The sequence below is a fragment of the Helicoverpa zea genome, chromosome 9 (genome assembly GCF_022581195.2).
Source record: "Helicoverpa zea isolate HzStark_Cry1AcR chromosome 9, ilHelZeax1.1, whole genome shotgun sequence".
Lineage (NCBI taxonomy): Eukaryota > Metazoa > Arthropoda > Insecta > Lepidoptera > Noctuidae > Helicoverpa > Helicoverpa zea.
In genome coordinates this window covers 1,584,693-1,605,413 of record NC_061460.1, presented here as the reverse complement: position 1 = coordinate 1,605,413, position 20,721 = coordinate 1,584,693, and the positions used below count along the sequence as shown (strand labels likewise).

Here is a 20,721-nt window from a genome sequence, read left to right as displayed (position 1 = left end):
GTGGTCATATTTGACATTGACTGTTAGTTTGACATTGACGTCTTTCTGTTTCTTCGTAATTTATTTCGCAAAACGTAATCAATAGCGAAACGAAAAGCAATTAAATTAGTGCTTAGAAATGTCGTTAGCTAAATTATTTTCGGTGTCCTCTCGAGGTAAAGATCCTTACCCTATCCCAGCATTTCTATCATCGTTTTTTTTTGGAAATATGCATTTAATCTGTTACGCAATTATTGTTTATAACCTATACTACTTATTTACCAAACTAGAGCCAAATATAAATAATTTTAAATTAAACGCAATACCATTATTCGTATATCATACCCGATCTTCATGACGACTGTAGTGTGGCATGCCAAAACCCCCTTTTTTGTCAATACCAATAAGATTTATTTTCATTTGTAGTTCGAGCGACTGGGGCCAGTAGCTTGGTTATAAGGCATGCCCCGTACAGTACGCCCTCGGACGGGGGTAAGACGGAGATGGTGTACCCGCCCAACCTGCCGGGGTACAAGTATGTGAACGCAGAGGATCCCAACATGAGCATGAAGGAAATGTCCAACAGAGCTGCTCAGACATTATTCTGGACTGAACTGGCGAGAGGATTTGCTGTCACCCTGGCTCATATTTTCAAGGTACAAATGAAGCCACCTTAGGTAGTCATGATGTTCCAGTGTAATTCAATTATTGAGGAAAGATGTAGATCTTTCTACTGTAGGCTTGCCAAAATAAAACTGTTCAAGTAAACAAATGATATTTTAAAGAAGAAAAAAACTATTAATTATTATATCAGTGACCAGTGGCTGTAACTTATCAAGTGTTCTTTCTTTAAAGAAAACCCAGTTAGATAAAAATGTAGAGACAAATATAAACTGATGATATTTTAATTTATTTACTCCAGAATACCATAAAAGTTATAGATGAATGAAAGACAGGATGATGACCACCCAAAAAAAAGAAACTCAATATACATGACCAAAACTAAATCCTTCTATGTAAAATATTTCAGGAACCAGCAACAATCAACTATCCATTTGAGAAGGGGCCTCTATCCCCCCGCTTCAGAGGAGAGCACGCCCTCCGCCGTTACCCCTCCGGCGAGGAGAGGTGCATTGCTTGCAAGCTCTGTGAGGCTATCTGTCCGGCTCAGGTAATATTTTTCTGAAAAGGCTAATAAAGTATACAAACAAAATGTTGAATTTGTAGCTGTAGTGCCCAGAAGCAGTCAATAATGCTATTTCAGAGGCTGTCAAGGGGTTCTGAGATATCTCTTGCACTTGTCAGGTGATTAAACCTGTACAGTAAGAAGTTAAACTGAAAAATAGAAAGCTTTGAAAGTATATTGTCATGTTTGTGCTAATTTAGAAATGGCTTGTGTTTAAACACCACCCAAAAAAGTACCTATTTTACTACCAAAAAAATTCTAAACGGTTACCAAAATGGATAAATGGTCACCAAATAACGTTTCCAAAAATATTATTAAATAAAACCATTTTTTCGTATTATTGACTACTAAAAAAATATATGGACGCCTTTAAAATACACTTTAGACCAAATATTATATATTGTCACTACTTAGATGTTACCAATTATGTAATACCATGACTCCTAATTTGGTCATTTTTGTTAGACTAAAAAAGCTAACGATCGCTAGAATATTTCCCAAATACCAATTAATATACTGGGGTTCCCAAACGTACGTCGCTTATTTATTGTTATATGAATTTGGGTGTAACTCAGTACGTTTAAAATGTAAGCACGCAACATGCAGCAAGCATGGCTTCTGTCACGGCTCCGGCGCTGCGTGGCTCCGGCGGTCCCATGCGAGCTTATCGTCGCAGATGGTTTTCACGCTCACCACCGCAGCTTCGGCTTGCTGGCCGGCTCTGCCGGCCAGCCTCAGCCGCGGCGGCGAGCGCTTCAACTACCTGCGCCTCAGCTCGCAGGCCGCCTCGCCCCTCCGTGCCTACGCGGTTTTGAATTGCACTCTAGGGGTAGGGCAGACAAGACTACGTGGAGTCGGTTTTGCAGCTATTCGTTTTCGTCACTAACTTTGATTTTTGGTAGTAATATTAATCTTTTAGTTGGATAGAATTTGGTGACCATTAATCCATTTTGGGAAAAAAAAATAATATTTGTGCGAGATTTGCGATTTTTCTGATGTTATTTTATTTTTTTTTGGATCATAATATTATATACTTTAGTGCCCTTTTCATAAAGTCAATTTATTTTTTTTGGAGTTGTTTATTTTATTTGGTGCCTCAGCTTAGAGTCTTAAAAATATTTTTGGTGACTGCCTAAATTATACCCTTTAGAAATTATGTAAGAAAGAGGGAAATAATGGTAGCCTAGCCTATCCAACAATATTTTGCTGTGTCAAAGAATAAGGAGTGTGAGAGTCAGGGCTGCTGATAAAATGTAGAATCCTCAATTAGGAGTCACTGCTGTAGGCAACTGAATCACTATTAAATGTTACATTTTCTCTTATTCCAGGCCATTACCATTGAGGCTGAAGAGCGTAAGGACGGCTCCCGACGAACCACCCGCTACGATATTGACATGACCAAGTGCATCTACTGCGGTTTTTGTCAGGTAAAAAAATACACAATGTATGATAATTACTAAAAGAAATGCATTCATCAATTACTTCAAGGTGTAAAGATACATCAAATTTCTACACATCCCACAAAGTTCAAACAGAGAGTAAAGCGCGAATTTGTTAACAATACTTTGAGTTTCTGTATTTTTGCTTCATGTCACTGAAAATTGTGGCTTATTTGTTGTCCAATTTGTCCTTCCAGGAGGCGTGCCCCGTCGACGCAATCGTAGAAGGTCCCAACTTTGAGTTCTCAACGGAGACCCACGAGGAATTGCTTTACAACAAGGAGAAACTCTTGTCCAATGGTGACAAGTGGGAGAGTGAGATTGCTACCAACATCAGAGCTGACCACCTCTACCGTTAAACATGTTATACTCTTTCCGTTAGTGTAAATAGCACTTTTAAGACCTATTTTGTAACAAAAGAATACCAAAGTAGTTCACAAACAACTTTTGTTATAATGTTAACAGCAAATGGAGAAAGAGAACAAGTGACTTGGTGCACAAAATAGGCCTTGGAACTAGGAATATTAAATTATATTGATTTTGTGATAAATAAAATGTCATCTCAGTTAATTGAAGTGGTTTTATTCAGAAAAATAAAATAATTGATCGAGTTAAATAAACTTACTAATCATTCGATCAGGAATATATCGAGACGTAGATTTTAAATTATATAAAACCAATTAAAACTAATTCTATCAGTCATTTGCTACATAAATAAGAAAAACATTGAACATAAACTTCAATATGTAGACTTATTTTAAAAGCCTGCTTTTATTAAAACAAACAAAATGATCAGTTAAATATAAGGTTATCCATTTCAACCTTAGGTAAATTATTTTTTCAGTATGTCAATTCCAGATTGAAGTCAAATCATAGTCAGTTACATAGTCAACACATACTATGTAGTCAACTTTTCCATTAGTACAAATATTACACTTATCTTTGGCAATATTTCAATATCTGAATTCCAGTGTGAGTGTAATAGAATAGAATAAGCTATCTTATATTGAAATTAAATCGCAATAACCTGGCATAACAATATTACTATAAAAGCTTTGTTCAATAAAGTTGCATGTTGAAAGTTTGCCTTGCATTTCCTTTGAAGGCATATTTAAGAGGCAAGGCCATCCATGATTATACAAAAATATCGATCTAATATATAAAATTCATAATACTCTATACCCACATAAAGTTAACTGTATCAACATGAGCTGCGCCAATATAATAATAATAAACTAATTGGTGTGGTTTCCACCAAGTATTTTGTAGGAATATCTTTCGAGATCCTCTCGAACGCATTCAAGTCCTCGGTCAGCGTCAATTGTCAGCACCTCACAGCCTACATTTGGTGAACTCAACCAGTTTTCATATGATTCGTGGACCTGAAAACATGCACAAATAATATAAATCAAAAACAATACTGTGATGGCAGTGCATAATTTGGATTCTTCAGTATTGATTTGTAAAAAAACTAAGACTAGTTCCCTTATAGCACAGGAAAGGTACAGTGAGAGTTACAATTGTTTTTTTAAATAAAACCTACCTGTTTCAAATATTCTAAAGGCACTTCAGACTCCTCAGACCTGCCTCGCTTCATCATCCTCTCCCAGACTATCTCAGGAGTTGTTTTTAGATAAACTGTAACATAAATAAAAAAGTATAATAAGCACTTGTTTTCTGTACCAAAAATCTTAAGATATGCTAAGTTTTTCAAAGATAAAATAAGAATAGGGTAGGATGACAAGGAAGAAATGAACAGCTGGTTTATAGTGGTTATGGAAGTCTAACCAAATTGAGTATACATACTACAATCTTTTTACTATGCTTACCAATAAGATCCAAACCAATGTCTAAGCACTTTTCAGAGTAGTCAAACCAAGATATCAATGTCTGGTACTCAGGGTCTTCAAGGAAGTTTTGTTTCTTTGCATTCTCCACAAAACAGTGCCTGCTGTTCTGTACAGATCTGAAATGTGGGTAGTTTTAAATTATTAATAAGACTAGTAAATTGTAGAGTTGGAAACAAAAGTCATACAATATTGTGAATAGGAGACATTTAAAAATTAATTTCCTTCATTATATTAAAAAAAAACAAGGTCAACATAATAATTTACCTTTCAAACATCTTAACAGTTATATTAGAGTTGCAAGGAGGGCTGGTCTGAATCTTCAGCCGACTCAGATGTACGTAGTGCTGGAAGGGGAAGGTCCACTTGTTCATATCACTGTACAGTAGACCAAGCAGGTTGTGACCACAGACGTTGCGCCATTCATGTAGGGGCTCCTCAAATCAAAATACATATTTTTAAATATTGAGATATGTTTGATACCTATTAAAACGGAAGTGCCTCTTTAAAATTGAGAGGAGTAAAGATATTTTGTGCAAATTCTTGGTCAGTGGGTCGTCTTAGGGGCGGAGTTTCTTTGGCTAAAGCTAAGGTAATTGACATGAAGCGTCAATGAGAGAGGTGTTGATGTTTTGGGATAGTAAAGAATATCTACAGAAAGAGGTTATAGGGGTCGGGTTATATTTTAAGCTAACTTACCCCATGTTTCTCAACGTTGGGATACTTGTCAAAGAACTTGATGCACGTAGACTTTCCAGAGCCGATATTGCCTTCAATAGACACCCTAAAAGGGCGCTTGCTTACCGTGCGCGCAGCAGTCGAAATAACCTTTGTAGTTGACATTTTCGAAGGCTAAAGGACACTTTATTACACTATTATGTAGGTAATTTACGGCAAAATGTTACTTTTATCGATAACTACATATAACTCTTTTCAAACCTAAGAAAACAGCCTTTACGTCAGCACGTTCACACGGTATGAAATATTCTTCAATAGCTGAGTAATATGTAAGCCTAGTTATTGCATAGGCTCATAATTTTTCGCGTTTTAGCAACTTAACATTAAAGCTACTGATATTAGGCGCTGACACAGATTTTATTTATGCTCTATAACAATCACAACAGTAAAATATTCATTTTAGAAACGCTTACGACTCTTACGAGCGAAAATTTGGCGCCACAATTTTAATGACAATTTTTGGAATACAGCTGTCAAGTCAATGTCTTCTATGTCAATTAAATGTCACTGTCAAAAGCAATTTTTTTTGTGAGCTACGAGTATCAGTCTTTTAATATCAATTTTATTAGATTTAGGATTGAAATTGATTAACATAGAAATAAAAGGTCAAATAGACAAGGCTGCGCGTGAATTTATTGTTTATTTACCAAACATTTAAAGAACATGACAACAGACATGAAATCGCGAGCGCAGCGAACGTGGTTTTCCTTTTTGTTATATATTGGGGACTCAAAGGTATATGTAGGTCAATAAGAGTGAACAAATAACAAAAATCCGTTATTGGAGCAATCACAGATATTTAATCAATTTCAACACATTAAATTAAATTGCTTTATTTATACATAGAGTACATAGTCGGAGTGGGAGTAAATAAGGTAGCACATAAGAGTGCAGATAGGACTATATGGGAGTACCTAGGTAAGTCCATAAGAGACTTCCTACATATGTATAACTTCCGAAATTAACTGCACTTTATTCAGACAAACATTTGATCAAAATTTTAATTATGTACTCATCAGAAAAAGCATATCAAAGAGATAGTTGAAGCTGTATTTTTTATTTTTATCTCGAAACCCGTGATCCTGACATGCAATCATCACGAAATATAAAGATTGACAGTTAATTAAAAACTGGATAGCGTTCGCGGCTCGTGATACGCCGCCATAACGGCTTTCGACTGAATTTCATAGTACACTAGACTTGCAATCTCAATTCGACGCTGCACCTCGATCCGTCACTTGTGAAGATAGGTATGTAGGGATTACGTAATTGAGCGCCTATGAGGATTTTTTTTTGATGAGTTATGCAGAGGTATGTGATTTTCAGATGCTTAGGTACAAGTACAACAAAAGAAATCGATACTATAGTCACTTATTACTAGTTTTTCCTCATAATTTTACTATCATCCCGAGAGAATGAAATAAAAGAGACAAATACAAAAACAGCAACAGTTTTCTTCCCCATTAAAGAATAATAAGGACCTATATCAAATTGACGTTCATACATATTTAGTGGCTGCTTAAGTTAGAACCTAGGTATACTAAGGTACTCTCAATTTTGTTTCGTATGTTATAGAAAGAATTTTTTACTCAAGTTCCCAAACGAAATTGACAAAGTCCCTAGGCACATTTAAGTACTTAAAAAGTTACAGTTAGTTTAGAGACTTGAATTATGTTAGAAGCCCGAAAAAGAGACCTTCAAGAGTTTTTGCCAGTGTCTACTTGGCACTTTAGGGTTATTATTGTCATTATAGTACATAATACCTACCTGTGTACCAGGTCTTTGTGACATTGAAACATAATATACTAGTAAATAAAATAAAGGGGACATTATAAATGCTGTCTGAAAAGCCTATAGGTACGATGTAGATAGGTAACCTGCTAAGATTTATAATTATGCTAACGTGATATTTGGATTTAGATGGAATATCTAATTACCTATTAAGTATCAGCTCTTTATCAGGAAATATAAGGCCTCTATCTTTTCGACACTGAACTAAATATTAGCATGAAGACCTTAACACATCACCGTTTCACCTTGTTTTCAAAAATCGTTATTAAAAAGGTTACATTAAAAAAATGCTGATATCTCACCTAATTGTTACAAATCTAAACTTAAAAAAATAAGCATTAATTTCTCATATTACGCCAGTCATTTATAACGGCACTAGGCTCATTATTTAAATGGAATAATGAACGCATTGTCTGTGCCATTGCTGTGTACAGTAACAGGCGAGTTCTGCCTCTGGGCTTGACGCGACTCTATTGTCTCTGTTTCATACTTCGTTGCACCGCGAATGAGTGTGGGGGTCCGTAAACAATCGGTAATGGTTTTTTGTTATTATTTTTTATTTGCCCACTTTATTTATTTATATTATCTCTAATTGTAGTGTAAGTTAATAGATATAGGTATACTGGACCGCTTCGGTATTTGCTATTTACTGGTTTACTCTAGTAAAAATGAAATCTATTAATTTTTGAATTGCTATTGAATGAACCAAACTAATTTCGTTCATGGGTAGTAATCATCATCTTTCTAGCATTTTCCCAAGTATGTTAGGGTCGGTCCAGTCTAACCAGATGCAGCTGAGTAGGTACGAGTATTATTCGATTGACAGCCAGGATATACTAAGTAATTACATACAAAAAAGAAAGTTGCATTGCCTGTAATCGAACCCATACACATCCTACTCGAGAAGTTGGTTCATTACCCACTGGGGCAAACATTACAAGCGTTATAAATAATGTTTAGAATTTATACTCCGCGTTCTTATTCTCATAATTCACTTGAGATTACTTTAAAAAATTCTACAGGTCCTTTACAAAAATTGAAAAGTTTGTTCTTCACAATATTTTTCTTTACAGGCGCTAAAAATAGAATCCTTTACAATACCTACATATTTTGGGTGAATAGCTCTCGACATTTCATTGTAAGCTGCACAATAGCTATATGAAAATGATTTTCAGTTACGAATTTCATTGTTTGCGTTTCAAAACCAACATTTGTTATGTTAGATGCCATTTGTACGAAATTCAATTATATTACAAAACATAAATTATTTGGGTTGTCGTGTTCAAAACACCAAGTAATGCATTGGATTGTATTTTGAATCAGAAAGCTGTTGAATTCTCAATGCTGGGAATTATTCGTTGTTTCCGATTATTATGAAATGTCTAATTGTATGGGTAGTGCTTCAAAGGGTGACGTTGGAATTAATTTTTAATCAATCTGTAATAATCCTACGTGAATACTATTATTTGGATTAACAGAACTATTTTATAAATTGCGATATTGGTTTAAAATTCCTCGAATTTTGGATAAATGACCGGTTTCATAGGTGATAATAGAATTGAAACTGTAATAATCACAATACGTGTAACGAATACATAGGAACAAAACGGAATTTCCACTTAATCAATGTAAGCCGATATCAGTCCCACGTTGGGCGCCAACATTTTCGATATTACATTTAACCTGTTTATTGGGCAACAGTAATAAATAAAAGTATTAAGAGTAAAAAAACTTTATTAAGCCTATAAAACAATTTATTAAATAACAATTTTATCATGGAGTAACATATAGTTGGTAGCCATCCCTGGGTCTCAGTATGAATGCTCTCGGAGAGAGATGTGGGCTCGCCCGATCGGCTCTTGTTTTGTAACTTCTGAGAAACTTTACCAGGAACACCTTTGCTGCTAATACTGCGAACCGGGACCCTATGGATAGAGACACGAGTATTTGAGTATCCAATTGAATTAAACGTGTTCTGTATACCTACTGCATGCATCTGATCTGGCATTCATTCTTTCAAACAAAGTGATTTTAGTGAATTTATCCAAGCGGTACCTACTTGCACGGAATGTGTTGCGCATAGAAAATTCCAGCATATACACGCGACAAAATCCGCTAGAGTGAAACCATTGTAATTCTTGCAACCATGTAATCTCGACAGACAACTGTCATACTTCAAATATCAAAACAACAACCTCAATCAAAATCCTACCACAATGGGCTATTTCAATCCATTTCAAAGCAAATCAAAGGCCTTCAAAGGCGAGTTAGTTTCATATTACGGAGTAAGGAAAAATAGCGGAGATGCGATAAGGAAAGTAGGTCAAGCGCCTTCGTTTATGATGTGTATGATAGGTGTGATCTGTTACTAGAACTAACGAGGCGTTCGGGTTCCCTGTCATCAATCTGTAAAAGATTGGTCTTGATTGATTGGTGATTTTATTTTGTAAATAATGGGCGGCTTCCGTCCCCCGAACACCTGCATTTTGGCGCGCTACTTTCTTATGAAAGTTTGCGTTATGACATCTCCGCTAGTCATTTTGTTCTCCTTGTTCCATACCAATGCAATGGCGAGGTCCGTTTCCAAAAGGCATGTAGGTATAAGGAACTATGTCGGCTTTCCTGTCCTTTGAGAAACGTTCAGGGATGCAATCGTGGGGCTTCGGCCAGTAGGTTTCGTCGCGGTGGATCGAGTATATTGGCAGCCACACGTGGATGCCTGCTGGAGCCTGGAAATCAATGTGTCAATTGCTGGTGTTTTTGAGAGAATCATTGAGTTCGTTTCAAGTTTGAAGGTAAGAGAATTTGTATGTGAACTTGAAGTATGTATAAATGTCAAACAAAATAAACAGAGGTCAAGCTTTTGCCATGTGCGATCCCGACAATAATTCTACATCGCCCACGCGTACGAAGTCACGGGCACAACTAGTTATATTACTTAAGTTATTGTGGAAAATCACTTATTGAGCTTCACACTATTGAAAGCAAAAGAAAATCCACAGAAGTCAAAACCTCAAATTGAATTTGGACAAAAACTCAAAATTGAAATTCAACAAGACCAAACTAAACTGCCAAAAAAAAAATTAAACCGACTTCCCAAAACACTAAAAAGCAAAAAAAAACTATTTTTAGGTGCATCGGCCTAGAAGTCGGTGTCTAATGGATGTTACTAAGTTAATTTTGCCACCGACTTCTAGGCCGATGCACCTAAAAATAGTTTTTTTTTGCTTTTTAGTGTTTTGGGAAGTCGGTTTAATTTTTTTGTAAAAAAGTTTTTTATTTAAAGCTTTTCAGTGATACGAATAGTTGTCACTATCCATACAAGTGAGAAGTTCTCATCAATACAAAGAATATAAGTCCAAATACGAGGTATTTTACATATTCAGTTGTCGAGTTCCCTCGACTTACTTTCTCTGGTCTCCATCATCAGGTCAGCTCCAAACCTTCACTGTTGCAAAGGTCTTGTCAATACAAATAATTTAAGCCCAAACACGAGGTAGTTTACATATTCAGTTGTCGAGTTCCCTCGACCCTCTCTGGTCTCCATCATCAGGTCAGCTCCAAATCTTCACAGTTGAATAGTGCTTTTAGGCGTACACCTGAGTGTCAAGTTTTTACCCTATGTATGCCTACAACTTTCGAAGGTTGCCCTCGATTTCTCAGGGTTTCCATCATCAGATCCTGACCTGATGACTATGGGACCACCTCGGGAGTATATCCTATCAAACAAAAAAAGAATCATCAAAATCGATTAATAACTGGCGGAGTAATCGCGTAACAAACATACAAAAAAAAAAAAAAAAAAAAATACGGTCGAATTGAGAACCTCCTTTTTTGAAGTCGGTTAAAAATATAAACAGAATTCTTCAAGAACCGCCTCCTATTATGTCGTAAACGATCTATTAACACAGAATAAAGGAATCCTCTAGGGCAATGGTGCTATTACGATGCTAAATTACCTATTACCACGCGCCAATGAAGTTATTACTTTCAAAAATATTCGCTGGGATTGTACTATGTCATTTTGGAGGCGGCCACCGAAAATTAAGTGCTTAAGTGCGTGGTGATAAACTAGAAAATGCTTTTTGGTAGTTTGGTAATTTTCTACGCAAAAATAGTAAAGATTTTTTTACTAAAAATATGAACATTTTAAAATATTAAAGCTTTAGAAATGTAGATAGAAAAGGTCAAAGAAAATATGACTGGAGCGTATTTTTCATACAATATACTAATATACTTACGATGAGTCGATCCTTACTGCCAGGGTATGTAGGACCGAAGTCGTATGTAGCGACGGAGCGCCTGTCCGCAGATCCAACAAGAGGCCAAAGTCTTAAAACCTCTGAAAGGAAGAATTATAAAAAATATTAGTAGGTACATATCGACAAAAGGCCTCTTTCTTTGTTCTCAAGGTCGTTAAAGATATTGCTAATTTATATGGCATAATGATTTCGGTCGTAATTCCACATATCTATGTTATGGACCATGTGATTAATTCGGGCATTATTTATAATGCCCGAGCATTATGAATAATGTCTAGCTTTATCGAGCCAAGTGATTAATAACTATCTTAACTTCATTATTTATCACATTGTACGGGCATTATTATATTGCTACATGATAGTTGGGCAATTTGATAATAAAGCTATATTTTATGCGGTGCGAGGGTGGCAGTTGTTCTAATAAATAAATCCTGTTACTTGCTACATATTAAACGATTATTGTTTTAAATTATATGTTCTATTTTAATGGGAATTATCTAGCCACAAAATTATTAATTGGACAATTGTCATCTAATTTACTAACTCGGCCTCGTTTTTCTTGATCTCATTTTTCTTGGCTCGTTTTTTTTATGGTAGAATTTAATTTGGATTCAAAACATTGTATTAAAAACTGAACTTAGTGACGAAAGCGAATCGCTGCAAAACCGACTCCACGTAGTCTTGTCTGCCCTACCCCTAGAGTGCAATTCAAAACCGCGTAGGCGCGGAGGGGCGAGGCGGCCTGCGAGCCGAGGCGCAGGTAGTTTTAACGCTCGCCGACGCGGCTGAAGCCGAAGCTGCGGTGGTGAGCGTGAAAACCATCTGCGACGATAAGCTCGCATGGGACCGCCGGAGCCCCGCAGCGCCGGAGCCGTGACAGAAGCCATGCTTGCTGCATGTTGCATGCTTACTTCTATGCTCTGTCAATTGATATGGGATGTGTTATATTTAGTTTATTTTAAGTTAAATGTCAATAACAATAAAATAAATGAAATTAAAGATGTTTGTATTACTTTGCCCAAAAGGTCACGGGCAATATGTATAGTGCCCGGTCAATTTGATTGCTTGAATAATTATTATCAAATTGCACTCTCATATTGGGCATTATTCATAATGACCGGGCATTATGTATACTGCCCAATTTATCACTTGGTCCATAACATCTACATCACTAAGTATTTGCTCTACTTTGATAGTATAAACGAAGATTTAGAAAGGACAAGTAATACCGTGTAGCGTTCTTCCTATGTATTCTGTATCCAAATGTTTGAATTGTTTAACAACTGACCATTAACACACATATCCAAATACTCCAGCCCTTGAACAGCTTCATAGAGATCCTCAATGTCTTCATCAGGAGGCAATCCATCTAGTTCTTCATGGAGTTTCTCCTGTACCCTGGGGTTGATGGCCATCTCGTACAAGAAGTAGTAGATCAGGTTAGCAGTGGTATCGTATCCAGCTACGTAGAACAGTACTGCTTGAGCTACTAGGTCATCGTCTGTGAATTCTGGAAATAAATTACGAGGGACTTATATAAATTATCTAAATACTAATATTTTATTTGTTTGTTTGTACTTTAAAGGCTCCGAAACTCCTGAACCAACTCGAAATTTTTTTCACTGATAGGCAATCCTCTAGTAACGTAGACTATATTTTGTAAGAGTGCGGGAAGGAGTTCGAACAGGACGCGGGTGAAACCACGACTAATAGCAAGTTCTTCATAATTCTCGATTTTACAGAAGTTGTAGGACATCCATTCAATACTTTTCAGAATGTAATTTTGGTGGAAAGCATATGATATCATCCACTAACGATGTCTATATAAAGCATTATGCCATCCAGCCATTTATCTCCATTTCTGCAACAATGAAGAACAAAGTACCTACTGCCACTATTATGCAAAGGTAAATCTGAGTTATTTATAGACGCAGTACCAAAAACATTATTTTAAGTTACATTTACGACCAAAGACACCGAGCTATCTCAATTATTTTACAACATCAAAAAAGCACGTTACATTTTGAAATAAACCAACCGCGTAGTTACTCAAAAGCAGAAACATATTATTTCTCGACGTGCTATTTTAAAGCATACAGTTGCTATTACGGGTATGCTCCATATCTCATCCTTTAAACTTTAAAGTTTACTCTACAAGTGCATGCTAGGAATATTTGCTAACAATTTCATGTGGCACCGCAGCTGTGTACAAAGTTAGACGCAATACCGTTTAGTTGACACACGGTTTTGGACAACTATTTTGAATTCTATGTCCAACTAGAATAGTTTCCATCTATCAGTAGGCTATCTTGTAGACTCGTGTCTAACACTATTGGCGAAACTAGGGTTGTGTACCTACATATTTTTCGATAGAAACGCCGTAAGCACCAAAGACATTAATGGTATTACTACAAAAAAGTTAAACAGACGTTAGTCACGTGTTTAAGTAAAAAAATATAATTTTCCAAAACAATGGACGAACTTTTTGTAATAAGACCATAAAGGTACATAATTGGAAATATCTTAAACCAGTACTAACGTAAACATCCTTATTTTTACTAAACAACTTAGTTTCCGTTACAATTAACGTTGATTTTCAGAATCTAAAAGCTAAGAATTTACTGTAGCAAAAAATAAGGCTGTGTTTCATGCCCTGTCAACCTGCCCCAATTATAATGACACGTGCAAATTACTAGGAAAAACGTTTCAGAAGATCCATTTAGTGAACACGTGAATATTGTGAAGTGATAAAATATTGAAATGAGGAAAAATAATAATTTATTCTGGCTAGTAACAAATATCAAAAGGAATTTGCCAAACGTACACACAAGTTTATAGAAATGAGAAGTAACAAAATGATAACTAAATAAATAGCTGAAAGAGAGACTGTTGACAGAAACGGCCGTCATGCTTAACAAGACCGAAGTCGCTATCTCTTTTTAACACATATTTTACATCAATCAAATGAATTTAAGATTCAAAAGTCTGGGTGGCGTTATATGTATAAAAAAATCTCTTAAAGTCGAACACTGGAACACAGAAAATTGTAAAAGGAACCAAGAATCCATCTCTCTTCAAAACATGTGTAGATACATACGTACTCGTTCATATGTACGTTTGTTTACATGAAGCGACGCGAACAAATTACTAGGCATGCAGCAGAGAGTAGGTAATCTCGATTCACAAAACAAATAGGTTCCCGTTCCAAGGAATGGGGTAATCCGGGAACAATTGTGACGTCACGCTCAGAACACGTCATAATTAAATTTGGCGTACGTCTCGTCAATCAAAGTCAGCGGTTGTTGTGTTCCGGCGAAACGGTGGAACAAGTTCGTGGGTATGTGATTGAAGTTTCTGCCGTTTTCAATAAAGGGCTTTTTTATGTTCGTGTAAATTAAGGTTTGATTTACTACTATAATATTTTTACCTACTACTAATTCGTGCAATTCAGTAGTTTAAAGTAGACATGCAGGAATGGGGTGCTCAATTTGACTATCATTTCTTTTTCATCCATTGCTTCCTACCTGACGTCATCTCACAAATACCTAACACTCTTTTTTTTTTTTTTTTTTTAGGTTAGCCCCTCACGCTGTAGGTTAGCAGCGGTGAGGGAGTGTCAGACTCTTACTGACTAAAAACCGTCGTGTTCCGTTATAGGCCTTTTATGTACCTGGGCCGCGGTATCTCTTTCGAACAACCCGCAGCCCCGGCAGGCCTTGGCCCTGCTGGGCCCCGCTAGGGTTGCTGACATCTCTTTGAGGAGCGCGTAGAACAACGCGCGCCGTCGACACGGGTCTGTCGTCTAAGCAGACAGAGGGACGATGAGCCACCCGAACTCACCGCCCACAGACCCACGCCTACGGTGGCCGGGAGTCATCTCGCGACACCCGGCGCCTACCTGGTCCAGCGCGGCGGCCGGGATGAGAGGTGCGAACTCTCTGGCGTTCCGCCTCCTCCTTCTCGAGCATGACCGCTTCGCAGAAGGAGGCGACGGCATCCCATTCCCTCTCGCCCCGGACCATGGCCTGAACCAGGGCCGGACGCGAGAGGTCGCCGCCGATATCTAACACTCCTTGCAGCTACATCGTCTTTCACACTCTTAGTCGTCCTCTTCCTCTATGTATGTATATCCATCTACATTCATGCTTTAAAATCATCATCTTCAATTTATTTAAAAGTGTAGTCCATTACTATAAGCCTTTCCAATTGATTGCGCATGATTGGCCTCAATTCTCGGCTCGTTGATCAATTACTCGCTACTTTAAGTTTTAATAATATTCTAATTAAGTAAGTTTTTAATATTTTTCAATTATCAGATAGTAATATTCTTACTAATTTTATGAATGCGAGAGTAACTCTGTCTGTCCGGCTATCACGTAAAAACTGAATCGATCTAAATAAGTGGCACACATAGTATAGAGCCTGAGAAATGGTAATAGGTATATTTTATCCGTGTGCGGTAAATAGGTACTTCCCCAAGATGCGGGTGGAACGGCAGTAAATAGATGGTAAAACATAAAGTTGGATAAAACTTCTACGGTAACCGCGAGTTCGAAAATGGTCCATAATGAGTTAATATAAATTCTTGATCTACTGTTCAGACCTTTACAATATAATAATGAAGAGTAAACAAATTAAAATTAATCTTACTCTCAGTAGACTTTAGGTATTCGTTGTTGTTCGCGTCGCCCTCGCTGTCTGCCTTGGGTTTTCCTGCGAATATTATTTATTTTTGAGAATTTACCACTTAAAAGAAAAGTTCATGAAATATATGAGACCAAAATAATATTTAGTTGTAATAAGCTGGTTTTACGCTGCTCCACATCAGCCTTTTTGTTGGATACACAGATAACCGGGCCGATTTTTTATTCTGACTAGTATTTTCTTACCGACTTTTGCATTATTGCTATCAGCGTGTTCTATTTGTCCTACAATAAATCGGTCACCGATTATTAGAAGTGGGAGGGGCACCCACTCCTAGTGAGCTCCAACGAAAGTACTAGGAGCATAGAAGATAGAAGAGGTACAGACCTTGGGCAGCGTCGACTAAGATCTGTATGAAGTCAGGTCTGGGCTTCACGAGGTTCTCTCGACGAGCCTTCAAAGCTGATTTGAAGAGTTGGGAGAACTGCTCAGCGTCTTGTGTGGGAATTATTTTTACTTGTAGAAACTGTAACACAAACAAAATAATAAATATTTTTGGAAATGGTGATATTTTTTTCCAAGGAGGACACGACCGAGAATGTGGGCAACAACATTATATACAGATCGATTTCGTGTTAATGAAATAAAAAGTTAAACCGTAGATATAGTGAGGAGAAAAATATTATTTTATGTTTCCTTGGGATTTATTATGTCAAGATTGACATGGCAAAATATTACATGCCTTTCTTTAATCTTCTTCGAATAATACATACCTTCATGATAGTCTTCATATTCTCATATCCAAAGAACTTCATGACTTGATTGGTGTCCTGAACGACTGCTTTCTTCCCTAACCTGAAGATGCAGTTGTCAGGGTCCTTCAGGGAATCCACTGCGAAGCCGAATGCGCACGAGGCTATCACGTCATTCACGTAGGACATTGTTATCTAAAAGAGGAACCGTTATTCATACTAAAGAACGGAGTTTCTTACATCTTACCTAATGAATTTGGATTCATGACATTAGGAATAGCGAGGAATTCCTGGAGAACATTTACTCTTTTTATGTGGTCGCAGAAGTATCCTATGTCTACCTATACCTTTGGACAGCAGTTGAACAGCGGGAGAAACCACTAGTTGCAAAATTATAGTTAAGTAAGAACTACGTTTCAATATTGATAGCATGTTGGACATAGACTGACATGCAATTCCATACTTTAAACTGTAAACTATAAGGTTCATAATAGCAAGCACAAACGCACTTTATTAATGTCCATAGCTTCTTCTCCAGATATCTTCTCACGCAGGTAAGCGATGACCGCGCATGCGCTCTCCGCCATCAGCGGCGCCATGCTGCGACAGCGCGCGCCAGAAAACGCGGGAGATAGCGACGCGCGCATAGACCGCCATTTTGATCCTGTTGAAATAAAATGGTGGATAAGACTTTTCGTGTCAACAGATCAGATATTGTTACTGAATGAATGTGCAGTTTTCTTATTATTTTTAAAACTATTGCTCTCAAATTTTGCGATACAAGGTACCTATAGGTCTTCATTATTTAACGCTCGATTTATTAACCTACAGTCCAGTGGGCTGGCATAGTTATGAGCTTTTGACTGCAGAAAAGTAACACTTATTTCTAACAAAACTACTAAGGATGTGGTCAACGAAGGATGTTATGAGGGCTGCTTGAGTTCATTTGACATTCAAAAAATGCTTATTTATCAGCGTAAATATTCAATGTTCAATTTATTTTGCTATCACGTCGCTATACCCTAAGCAACATTTCAAAACACAAACCTTACAAAATCTAAGCAGCGAGTAACTAGCTTCCATAACTTGTTAAACTGTATACAAACTCTTTGCTCTTATCTTAGCATAAAGTCAACTCGCTGGAAGTCATGCGAGCGGTGTAACGGTTAATTTTCTAACTAGGTCGGAGACTTGCCTCTTATAGCGAGCGGGATAATGTCTACTGATGTGTTTGAACAACTTTCAAGGAGGATGCGCTACTGTTTTTCTGTCAATGGTATTTTGAACATCGAATGTAGAACTTTATTTTTCCATAGAAAATCAACTGTTGTATGGTTAGAGGAAGTGACGCGACAGATTTTCATAAATCCCACATTTTCCTTTTAGATCAACGTTGAATTTCACCTGAACCTCAAACCTCAAACGTTGAACCTCAAACGGCGCAAATATAGCACCTGGTTAGTAACTATACCTTTGAGCCGTTTGGGGTTGAAACCCTCGGGCCGTGGGGTCGAAGTGCTCATCTGCTTTTTAAAGATCTGGCATTTCAAGTGACCCAAAGGCTGGTTTTTATTTTAGTAAAAAATTAAGCATTGCCATCCAACGTGGCAATGCTGCCAGCCTCTCGGGTACACTCCCGGTGGGCAGCGACGAGGAGTTTTTTGATGCCATTTTATAATTGTTTTTAGTTGTATATATGTTACAGCCAAAGTGATTAACTAAATATTATACATAACCACTGGTCATTGTACATAATACCCAAATTCACTTGACAATGTGATAAATTAATCACTTTATCTGGATATTATTCATAATAGCTGGTCAAAGTTAGCCAAAGTAATAAATATGGTATAACCAACTTACCACTGACTAATTCTTAAAAAAAGTTTAAGTTATTGTCGACTTTTTTATGATAAATCATCAAATGATTCCTCCCGCTGTGGGTTAGGTTAGGTTAGGTAACAACGCGCTCCGCCGAGACGGGCCCGTGTCTTCTAAGAGACGGAAGTAAGTATATTTTTAAGTTATAAGTTTATTTTTACATCATGTAAATATGTACTATAATTCCTAAATAAAATACATCAAATATTTATTGCCTCCTCGAAAAATCGGAAAAAAGAAACAAAAGATCGTAGGGTTCTAACTACATATAAGTTTAGTAGGTACTTCAGCGTCAGTCTTTCCCAGCACAGGTTTCTGAAAGATGTTTCAAGTTGTTTTGACCAGTAGGCCACCACAACGTTCAAGTCAAAATAAAACGAATGAAAATTAAAGTTCCCATAGGTGTTACTTGTGAGATGACGGCAGATAGAAGAGTATGGAAGGAGAAAACATGCTGCGCCGACCCCTTAAAATTGGGATAAGGGTAGGAAGATGATGATGATGCTTATATTAAGGTTACATACCAGTCAACATAATAAGGTTTCTTCCAAACAGCGGGTCGCAGTCAGCATCGATGTGGACGCCTCTATCGGCGAAAGAGTTGAAGTCGCGCACCATGATCTGACGAATGAGTTCCGGGTCCCGAGGTATGAGGGTGGGTACCAGGTATTGATACAGCCCGAAGTATCTGAAAATGGTTTATTTTCTATTGTTATGGAAGTTAAAAACTTTTGTGAGAGCATGGCTATGTATAGCTAATATATATTTTGCTCTGATTAAGGTGAGTGAACATCAGTGCTTCTGCATTAGGTCAGGTATTTTTGAAGCACACGCACGATATAATTTAAAAATATTGCAATAGTGCATTCTATGGAGTGCATTCTTATTTAATTCGCTGCAACTCTGAGATAAAAATATATAGCGTTATTAAAAATAATACTTTGCGTAGGCGTAAACACATTTGCAAGCTGAATATATGACTGTTGAATAAAAATAGGACAAAACAGCATTGACATTGTGGCTTTGTTATTTCAAAAAGTCGGATGAAATTGCAAACAGTGTACTAAATAATATCATGTTTGTTTTAATATTTTACGCAATAAGAGACATTCCTTTGCCATCCGTCTGTTCAAACAAACTCTGCAAGTTCGTAACGCAAACAGCCCTTGCATGTTTTGTTTATATTGCATTTTCATAAAGTATTATTGCACTGTATTTTATTACATACTAAATATTTCATAGCTGTATGTCTATTATTAACTCATAAGTTCGCGTAATTCGTTGTAACTTCAACAAGTATGTTTGCTGCAGAAAAATATTTGCTTGAATTTAGAGCAGGAAGATAGTTTAATAATACTAAAGTAGGTCATCATCAGCCTTTTTACTTTAAAGTGGTACCACTTTAGGGAAGAGGCCTCTTCTCATATACTTAGAGAAGGAATGAGCGTTAATCACCACGCTTGCTCAGCGCTTTATTGGCGATTTCACACTTAACAGTTGCTTCTAAAGCAGTAACGTGGTTTAGATTAGTTTTTTATGTATTAAACTATTATATTTACTTGAGAAAATGTTTATTTAATTTATGTAAATAAACGCACGCTACATTAGAAAGCCCTATGAAACCATAACAAAATCATGTTATGTGATTCGATAAAATGATTACTAAATCCCATTTAAGTAGATAAGATTACGTAAAGTAGTCAAAGGAAACATATAATATCCATGAGAAGAAACAGATCTTTTTGCTGTCGTTTGACTACCTTTGATCTTTGAACGCGTCGTATCCAGCCGCGATCGCTTCCACAAAATTTTCCCGCCCGAAAGTGACAGCTGTCAAATTGCCTAAAAACGGCACTGGAGGCAGTGTACACACGCCCCTAGACGAGAAGTATTTCAAACGGTTCCGGGAATAATAGAAGAGGCACGTCACTAGAAGCACGAGTAACCACCACATCACTGTTTTTTTTTAAACTCTCGAAGAAATAATGCAATCTTCTGTTTCAACACATTCAAAAATAACGCGCACTGTATTTTGTTTTTAAGTCAGGAATGACTTTGAATATTTAAAATTGGAACTCAAAAATAAATGTTTAAAATTGGAACAATGAAAGTTGTACGAATTCGCGCGTTTTTAGCTGCCGATCGTTTGACAGCCAGAAACTGACTGTCTGAGAGAAAGTTGCTGAGGTAATGGCCGTATGC

General features: G+C 36.9%; 3 protein-coding genes across 3 annotated transcripts; 1 reads left to right on the top strand and 2 right to left on the bottom strand.

Annotated features, from left to right (window-relative positions):
- Positions 1-12: 12 nt before the first annotated feature.
- On the top strand, positions 13-3,174 carry LOC124633235 (NADH-ubiquinone oxidoreductase subunit 8-like). The gene is made up of 5 exons (XM_047168406.1): positions 13-155; positions 406-635; positions 1,010-1,150; positions 2,494-2,592; positions 2,802-3,174. The coding sequence occupies exons 1-5, from the start codon at positions 119-121 to the stop codon at positions 2,961-2,963; spliced, it is 669 nt and encodes a 222-aa protein (XP_047024362.1). The 5' UTR covers positions 13-118; the 3' UTR covers positions 2,964-3,174.
- On the bottom strand, positions 3,171-5,644 carry LOC124633234 (deoxynucleoside kinase-like). Its single transcript, XM_047168405.1, has 5 exons — positions 5,151-5,644; positions 4,719-4,888; positions 4,434-4,570; positions 4,148-4,242; positions 3,171-3,986 (listed from the first exon to the last, which is right to left on the bottom strand). Exons 1-5 carry the CDS (start codon positions 5,292-5,294, stop codon positions 3,840-3,842), a joined length of 693 nt encoding a protein of 230 aa, XP_047024361.1. The 5' UTR covers positions 5,295-5,644; the 3' UTR covers positions 3,171-3,839.
- A 3,052-nt stretch (positions 5,645-8,696) lies between these two features.
- LOC124633259 (cytochrome P450 9e2-like) lies at positions 8,697-20,535 on the bottom strand. Its single transcript, XM_047168431.1, has 10 exons — positions 20,280-20,535; positions 19,044-19,207; positions 17,148-17,302; positions 16,660-16,833; positions 16,274-16,412; positions 15,893-15,955; positions 12,531-12,752; positions 11,222-11,322; positions 9,541-9,709; positions 8,697-8,905 (listed from the first exon to the last, which is right to left on the bottom strand). The coding sequence occupies exons 1-10, from the start codon at positions 20,471-20,473 to the stop codon at positions 8,754-8,756; spliced, it is 1,533 nt and encodes a 510-aa protein (XP_047024387.1). The 5' UTR covers positions 20,474-20,535; the 3' UTR covers positions 8,697-8,753.
- Between the last annotated feature and the right edge of the window lie 186 nt (positions 20,536-20,721).

Coding starts and splice junctions, on each gene's coding strand:
- LOC124633235 (XM_047168406.1), top strand. CDS start 119: ATGTCGTTAGCTAAATTATTTTCGGTGTCCTCTCGAG. Junction 156..405: donor ATTTTCGGTGTCCTCTCGAG/GTAAAGATCCTT, acceptor TTTCATTTGTAG/TTCGAGCGACTGGGGCCAGT. Junction 636..1,009: donor CCCTGGCTCATATTTTCAAG/GTACAAATGAAG, acceptor AAAATATTTCAG/GAACCAGCAACAATCAACTA.
- LOC124633234 (XM_047168405.1), bottom strand. CDS start 5,294: ATGTCAACTACAAAGGTTATTTCGACTGCTGCGCGCACGGTAAGCAAG. Junction 4,889..5,150: donor CCAACGTTGAGAAACATGGG/GTAAGTTAGCTT, acceptor TTTTGATTTGAG/GAGCCCCTACATGAATGGCG. Junction 4,243..4,433: donor CATTGGTTTGGATCTTATTG/GTAAGCATAGTA, acceptor TTTATGTTACAG/TTTATCTAAAAACAACTCCT.
- LOC124633259 (XM_047168431.1), bottom strand. CDS start 20,473: ATGTGGTGGTTACTCGTGCTTCTAGTGACGTGCCTCTTCTATTATTCC. Junction 11,323..12,530: donor TTTGGATATGTGTGTTAATG/GTCAGTTGTTAA, acceptor TCTTCCTTTCAG/AGGTTTTAAGACTTTGGCCT. Junction 8,906..9,540: donor CGGACCTCGCCATTGCATTG/GTATGGAACAAG, acceptor CTCTATCCATAG/GGTCCCGGTTCGCAGTATTA.